This window comes from Odontesthes bonariensis, chromosome 14 (assembly GCF_027942865.1).
Source record: "Odontesthes bonariensis isolate fOdoBon6 chromosome 14, fOdoBon6.hap1, whole genome shotgun sequence".
NCBI lineage: Eukaryota > Metazoa > Chordata > Actinopteri > Atheriniformes > Atherinopsidae > Odontesthes > Odontesthes bonariensis.
In genome coordinates, this window is record NC_134519.1 from 26,229,522 (window position 1) to 26,237,586 (window position 8,065).

The 8,065-nt window shown below is 43.1% G+C and overlaps 1 protein-coding gene across 1 annotated transcript; it reads left to right on the top strand.

The window, feature by feature from the left end:
• The first annotated feature begins 824 nt into the window (after nucleotides 1–824).
• urod (uroporphyrinogen decarboxylase) lies at nucleotides 825–7,810 on the top strand. Its single transcript, XM_075483779.1, has 10 exons — nucleotides 825–993; nucleotides 2,825–2,937; nucleotides 3,100–3,179; nucleotides 3,467–3,529; nucleotides 3,738–3,935; nucleotides 4,035–4,196; nucleotides 5,005–5,139; nucleotides 5,539–5,639; nucleotides 5,990–6,056; nucleotides 6,581–7,810. Exons 1-10 carry the CDS (start codon nucleotides 971–973, stop codon nucleotides 6,743–6,745), a joined length of 1,107 nt encoding a protein of 368 aa, XP_075339894.1. The 5' UTR covers nucleotides 825–970; the 3' UTR covers nucleotides 6,746–7,810.
• Nucleotides 7,811–8,065: the final 255 nt, after the last annotated feature.

Consider the following 8,065-nt stretch of genomic DNA (forward strand, 5'->3'; position numbering starts at 1 on the left):
TCAACAAGGTGATTTCCAAAAAGCTGTTTGCTGAACATTTGAGGAAACTGTACTGGGCAAAAGAAGAAGAGTTAGGCCTGAGAAACTACAGTGGAAATCTGAAAGTGATGGCCTGAGGAAATAGAAAAAAAAAAGTTCCAGCAAAGACCTGACAAAGGACCTGAGAGGACCTTCAGTTGATCCAAATGCTGTCCACTGAACTCTCACCAGAAATGGTCTCCATGGAAGGGTGGCTGTTAAGAAGCCATTGTTAAGATAGGGAGAAAAGGCTGAGGCATGCCAAATGACACAAGAAGTGGACTGAAAATCAGTGACAACAGGTCTTATGGAGGGATGAATCCTCCTCAGAGCCTGGACCTCAATATTTTTGAAGCAGTGTGGGATCATCTTGACAGAGAACAGAACCAAAGGCAGACAACATCCAAAGAAGAGCTTTGAAATGTCTGTCAAGAAACCTGGGAACTTGTTTCTGAAGAGTACTTAAAGAAATGACAAGAAAGTTGCCTAAGAGGTATGTTGAAGATGATGATGATGTCATCCAGCTCATGGTAATCATAAGAGCTTGAATAAGACACACACGCACAGATATACATACACACAACCATAAATGCATCTAGATACAAAATTAGAATGTAAAATAAATTTGTATTTTTTTATTATAATATAATAAAGTACAAGATATATACATACATATCTATACATATATATGTGTGTGTGTGTGTGTGTGTGTGTGTATTTTACGCGTAAGATTAAAAATGACAGGAGCAAACGAAAATCTATTATTTTGAAGCCTCACTTCGCTTCCTGGTCTGGTCACATGGTCTTTCAAGATGGCCGCGCCCACTTGAGTCAGTAGCTTCACGAGAGCCAGTTTAAATGACAGGTTTGGAGCTGCCGGTCTCAATTGATATCGTGAGAGATAGCCGAAGGAGTTTCTAAGAAAGTCCGTCACCCCTGTACTCCTGCTGACATGAGCAAGAACGATTTAATCCTGTGAGTACTTCTTTTCTTTTTCTGAACGTTTCAACGTTTGGGCTCACGCCAGTATTTTGGCCGCAGCCTGTCCAAACAGAGTGACCTTACGAAAACCTCCTGTGTCATTCTTATGAAAGCATTACTTGGTGGTTAATTAATTAATTTCAGCGTCATGTTTACCGTTTGTAATCTTTTTTTTTTCTCAACAAACGAACAAACAATATTATTCTTCAAATGTCTCGCTCTGTAGTGCGACATGACACCTGCATTGGCTCAGCTTGCTCTTCTTAGGAGAATCCACGTTTAGAAACCCAGCAGTTTAATAAACTCTGCTTCTTATTGAAGATGGCCTGTCTTTGCAACAGAAATAACGAGCTTTAACTAATTTCGAGTGCCCTCTAAAGTATTCGGCATACACACAGAATTTAGTTTGTGCTTTTAAACTCTTACATGGACTAGGCTAGTCGACGTGTGTTGAATGTGAATTTGCCCGTTTGTGAGAGAACTCTTAGGTGAACACACCAGATACACACCAGATCACAGCGTCACTTAATTGTCCCAGACAAAGACCTATATCGATAGTGTGTGTTTTAACCAGATCGGGTCTATTATACAGAACTGTAACAACATAATTTAAAGTTATCTTATCAGGTTCCTGTTTTTGACCTTGTAACGACCATATTTAGTCTGACACAGTTGTGTGACATCCCTGGTGCGTCCACACCATCCCCTGATTCAACCGTTTTTTCTACTGCTGGGAGATGATAAGAAAGCGGAGGAGAATTATCTCTCATAATCACTGAGAGCAGGTCAGCTGGATGCTCAGTATGATTGCAGAGAGAGGGAGGGGTACGCCACTGTGTTAGATAACTACAGCAAGCTTTTGTATTGTAGAGGTTTAGGACACAACCAGCAAGGCCTCACAGTTTAAGAATTAGGATTATTGTAAACCTATCTTTTGTAGAAATTTGCATCAGTTTGTTTAGTAGTTAGCTTAGTAGAGCCAGTGCGACTGGTTAGATAATGGGAGTCATTGGGAGCTACACCACTAATGTGACTAATCAACTAAAAGATTACATCGTCCCGAGTCTGTGACTGGACCTCAGCGGCACCTGTTTGTTAATGGTTTCCTCTCATCGCGGCAGGATTTTCTTCAGTGTTTGATGCAACATGCTGTAGAAACCCGTTAACGTGCTCCAAGTATGTGTGATGAGTTCTGGCGAGAAAATGCCATTATTCAGATATAACCATGTTTCCCTTTTGCCTGAATGACATTTATTACAGATGTGTGTTTTTTTTTACGCACATTTGAATAAGCTCCGTAATCTTAACAGATGTGCTGTGAGAGAAGTAAATGGAGCTTAAACTAAATGTGTTGGGATGATGCAGAGTTCAGTGTGGACACGCCCCAGCTGACTAAAAGTGATTTAAAACTCTGTTGTCATTTTGAGAAACAGAAACGCAAAACATCTGTTCACAGTGAACAGCAGCTTTGGCACCTGCAACACAACGGCTCGCCAAAAGGCAACTTTAAGAACGGACGGGACAGATCTGAAGCTCGGCCACTGCCCTCGCAGTTTGCTTTGTTATTTTTTTTTGCTGCAAAAGCTAGTTTTGTGTGAAAATGTCACACAGGACACAATTCCATTACACCGTCATAAGAATGCGGCCAAGGCCAACTCCGAATGTGTCCTCGGTGCATACCGAGCGTGTTCACACCTGTATTTACCGCCATCCACTTGTGATTGGGTTGCTCAGGACACATGTTGGCACCAGGGCTGCATAGCATGTCCTCTTTCTGCACAGAGAAGACACTGATGGCTAACCTAAAATGTTTTTTTCCATCCAGCCCCAAGGACTTTCCTGAGCTGAAGAATGATGCATTCCTGCGAGCGGCGCGCGGAGAAGAAACTGAACATGTTCCCGTATGGTGCATGAGACAGGCTGGGAGATACCTGCCAGGTACAGACCTCCGATCACAGCTTTGTTTTTCCCTTTCCCCGCGACACGGATGACAAGAGCGCAACGAAATATTAAATACATTTCCAAAAGCCCCTCAGTATAGGCAATCACTTTCTAAATGGACTCGGTGATCGTTTGTCTTTTGTTAAATCTCATCTGCAGAGTTTCGGGAGTCCAGAGCGGGGAAGGACTTCTTTGAGACGTGTCGGACACCGGAGCAGTGCTGTGAGCTAACCCTGCAGGTAAAACCCTCGAGTCATGCTGAAAAGTCAAATTTCGCTGTCGAGCCGTTCCTTTAAAACCTTGAAAATAATATTTTCTTCACTTTTTCCTCAGATGAGAAGATTACTGTGTTGTTTTGGTACTTTGTTTTATTTCAACAAAGTTGTGGGCTTTTAGAGGAGTTGCATGGCCCAATTTGGAAGCGTCAGAAGTGACGAGTGTTAATTACTGTTTTTTTTAATTTTTTTTTTATTCGGCCTTAGATTGGACTGCTCTTATTCTTATTTTCTTTTTTTTTTCTTTTCAGCCTCTGAGACGCTTTCCCTTCGATGCTGCCATAATCTTCTCCGACATCCTCGTGGTCCCACAGGTATCAGCCAGACTCACCATGGGAATTATGGGCATTATGCTGTTTATTCTCCTGTTATCTTGCATTTTAGATAAGATTAGAAAAATTTGCCCACGATTTAGTGTAAATTTGTCCCATTACAGAAGCTGAAGACGCTTCGCTCGGTTTCAGTTCACTCATTACTTCATAGGTGTCGTGCTATACCTTTCTTTCTCCTTCCTCCCGTCAGGCCTTGGGTATGGATGTCCAGATGGTGGCCGGTAAAGGCCCAACGTTCCCAGATCCACTGAAGGAACCCGATGACCTGCAGCGCCTGCGGCCCAACGTGGACGTTGGCAAGGAGCTGGGCTACGTCTTCAAAGCCATCACGCTGACCAGACACAAGATAGAGGGAAAAGTTCCCCTCATAGGATTCACAGGAGCTCCGGTTAGATCCAGACATGGAAAACGAATAATAATTAACCATTACATGGTAATAAAACAGCTGTAACGCATTAAGCTGACCACTTACTGTGTCCCTCCACAGTGGACACTCATGTCCTACATGATAGAAGGCGGAGGCTCCACCACCCACTCTAAGGCGAAGTTTTGGCTCTATCGGCACCCTGAGGCCAGCCACATGCTGTTGAGGATGCTGACAGATGTGATTGTTGAGTATCTGCTGGGGCAGGTAGCAGCTGGAGCTCAGGTCAGACCCTCTGCCCTCAAGTAATTAGGAACATTTTGAAAGTTAATAAAAAAAAATTTTTCTTTCTACAACCTCAAGCAGAAAGGAGGAACAGATCCTCTGCTTATGCGTTAGTAGCTGCTGGTATCAACCAGCCGCAGTAAAACTCAGCATATGTCATTCTGTATAGTGCAGCACATTTGAAAAATGGACCCAAATATTATTTGCTGATTGTGCCAGCTGCTGCCTACGTGGAAACAAAACTGCTTCCGAGTATCAGCACTAAATACAGTTGAGGCAGCATTCTTTCTTCTTGTTCCCCAAAAATGGACCACAGGCTGGGAGCACAAACCTTTGTTTTTACACGAGTCTAGACCATGTGATTTATTTCATTTATTTTTTTTAGTAGAGTCACGCTTTTGCTGAAGGTTTCACTCAAAACTAGTTCACTTGGTTAATCTCCATGCTTTTGATGACACGGAAACCTCCTGAAAACAGGACTTTTTCTTCACTTCTCTTTTTGAAGTAGGGTTGCGTCAAGTCGTGTCCACCATTGTGAAATTTGATATAATTCTGTTTCGATATTGGTGATGATGCATTTTGGTTGGCATTTCACAAGTCTGTTTCTCTGGAATGACTGAGACGGTCTATCGGTCGGAGTATACACACACCGTAAACTCGAATATTCAGACTAAAAGCAGCCACCTTTCAACTCTAACGGTTTAAGTAGAAAGGACGTCTTTGTGCCGGTGTACATGCAGGTTTACCAAAAGTGAACCCCCCCCCCCCCCCCTCCTCATTTTCCTCTTCTGCTGTGTGTGTCGTGCAGGCTCTGCAGGTGTTCGAGTCCCACGCCGGCATTCTGGGACCAGCCGAATTTAAAGAGTTTTCTCTGCCTTACCTCCGAGACATCGCTCGCCGTGTCAAAGATAAACTAAAGGAAGATGGGCAGGATGTTCCCATGGTGAGGAAAAAAAACATTTTTACATCTGTACCTGACACGCCCTTCGGCTGCCAAACCTGCAAACAAATCTGTGAAATCAGCTTCCTTTTATCAGTTTGTTGCATCAAGCTGTTCGTTAATTTACATCTTTTTGTTATTAGTAGCCGTTTTATTTGTACGTTCACTTCTTTTGTCCGTTATTGGTGTGGCGATGCTTCAGCAGCACAGTTTTCCTTGAGAGGTCATGTAATATGCTGTGATACTCTGGTGCCTGTAGGTGGCAGCATTTCACCATAAATGGCTTATGAAGACTTTTGGAAGTCTGCTCCGTTAAGTTTCGTGTGTGTGTGTGTGTGTGTGTGTGTGTGTGTGTGTGTGTGTGTGTGTGTGTGTGTGTGTGTGTGTGTGTGTGTGCTCCAGATTGTGTTCGCTAAGGATGCTCACTACGGTCTCGAAGATCTTTCCGAGTCTCATTACGAAGTGGTCGGGCTGGACTGGACCATTGACCCACGGTCGGCACGGTAATTCACGCACAAAAACACTATTTTACACTCGAGTCTCCCGAGTTGGGTTTTGAGTTGAGTTGCTGCTCTGTTAAAACACACCACGCCATCCCAGGTGGATGAATGCAGCTCTTTGAGCTGTCATCTGTAAGATGGGAGGCAGCTGAAAGCTCGTGTGTCCAGTCGGAGTTGGGATGCTTTGCTCTCCTGAGCAGCAGGTTAACTATTGCTGACCTCTCCTTCATCCTGGTTTGCCACTGGGTGCAGAATTCGAGTGAACAAACATCGGCGTTTCCTGCTCTGCTCATCAAATACTTCACCTGTTGGTTAAAGGATTAACTAGTGTCCTGTGATTTGTGTGTGTTCAGGGAACGCACAGGAGGGAAGGTCAGCCTGCAGGGGAACATGGACCCTTGTGCTCTGTATGCACCAAAGGTAACCTCTACCAGCTCTTTGTTTGGAAAAGAAGTTGTTGGTTTTTCTAATTTGGTCAAATCAGTTTCCATGAAAAGTATACCTGCATGTGTTTTAGTCAGATTTACTTTATCTTTAATTGTAACTTAAAGATCAGACCACACTTTGTAACCCAGGCCTTCCCAAAGGGATCTGGAGGTTTCTCCTTTTTTTTTTTTTCCCCTGTCAAATGTGCTTTTTTGCCATTTTGTCAACGTGATGATGAAAACACTACCAAACTGTGGAGACATGTAGCAACCACGTCTTGTATCCTGTAAGTGGTTTAGCATGACTTGGTTAGATATTAATTGGCTTTTCCTACATTTTTTTTTTTTTTTTTTAATTTTCCTCGCCTGAATCCCTCATTTCGGCCCTTCTCTAAGTAATCCAGGAAAAAAAGGTTTGGCGTTTGCACACATTTCTAAAAGCTGTTGTCAGGCTTGCTAGCTGAAAAAACTGGCCTTTAACGGCCTTTTAGCCAATACCTAACTGTAGTCCCTTCTCAGGAGCGCATTTCTGAAATTGTGAAGAAGATGCTGGAGGGTTTCGGCACGCGGGGCTACATTGCCAACCTGGGCCACGGCCTCTACCCCGACATGGACCCAGAGAACGTCGGCGCCTTCGTCGAAGCTGTCCATCAACGCTCTAAGCTCATGATCAAACAGATATGATGACAGATGCGTCTCATGAAGAAGTGTGTGTTTTTTTTGTTTTTCCCCTAAATGTCATTTCCTATTATATAAACTGCAATAAGACAGAAGTAAATGTTTTTTTTTAATACTCTGTGACGGACTAAGGAGTTGTCCAGCTTTGCTTTGGTGTTCAGTCGATGGGGGAAAAGGAAAATCAATTTTCTGTCATTTATTTTCATGATGAGCCCGTGCACGAAGGAAAACAAGAAAACATCGCCTCAGTATTAGTACGAGATGAAAAACATCGAAATCAGCACGCGTCCAACACAGACCAAATGAATTCTGCAGCCTTTCAGGATAAACATGTTGCTTTTCCACATGAGATTTTCTTTTCATCTGTAATGTGTTTATCGGACCACGAGTGGATTATATGTGTGGATTGAAAAAGAGATTTAAGCATGTATACGTACACATACAGGCACATTTTGTATGTCGCGGGATCATATTTGTAATAGTGTTGGATCTATTGGAAAAAGCTTTTAACAGCTTTGACTAATGTTATGCGTGCCGTTTTGTTTTTTTTCTTCTTCCTATCCCAACGACGGTAGGTTGCTCAGCATGCATAAATGCACCAAACACATCCTCCCAGAGGCTGTTGCAGTGAAAAGAAAACGGCTCTGAAAACAAAAGCTGGTGATTTGATGAAAAGGGGTCTCAGCAAGGGACTCGACCGTCACAAAAATCACGTTTTTTAGGAAAAGTGCCGGCACACAGCAGTGGTTCATCATTCCGCTGACGAACATCTCAACAGAGCAAATCCCCCGCTGGAGCTCAGCGTGAAGAGCTTTCTTTATTTCATCCTGCCGATTGAAAATCTTTCAAGAAACACAAATCGTGGAAAGAGGAAGCCCTGTGCTGCTTTCGTCTGTTACTCAGGCTAAAATGTTTTTTTTGTAAATCGACTCACTAGTTGTTGTACTAAATGTGGTTTATGAAGTGACTGAGATTGTTACGGCCCTGACTGAAAGGCGAGTGAAGTGACCAGGAGATTAAAACACACAAAGTCTTTTTCCTCAAGCATTAATAAAGACTGATTTTTTTTTTGTTTGTTTGTTTCAATCCAATTTTAAGCTGCTCATTCATTTTGACTTTGTATCTGGAGCTTGTGTGGCTAATGACCCCGCTATGGGACTGTTCACTCCCATGAGAGTTGGTCACATTGGTAATGCTTGGGTACATCGTTACCTTTTTAGGCATGGGCATGTTAACTGGGGCCCAATTTAGTAGACTACATGGAGCTGAACCCAGATGGACAATTTACATGGGGTCCAATCCCATATGGGGCCCATTCCTAAACCC

Excerpts from the sequence above, each read along its gene's own strand:
- urod (XM_075483779.1), top strand. The coding sequence starts at position 971 with ATGAGCAAGAACGATTTAATCCT. Across the intron at positions 994-2,824 it reads AGCAAGAACGATTTAATCCT|CCCCAAGGACTTTCCTGAGC; the intron begins GTGAGTACTTCT and ends TTTTCCATCCAG. Across the intron at positions 5,140-5,538 it reads ATGGGCAGGATGTTCCCATG|ATTGTGTTCGCTAAGGATGC; the intron begins GTGAGGAAAAAA and ends TGTGTGCTCCAG.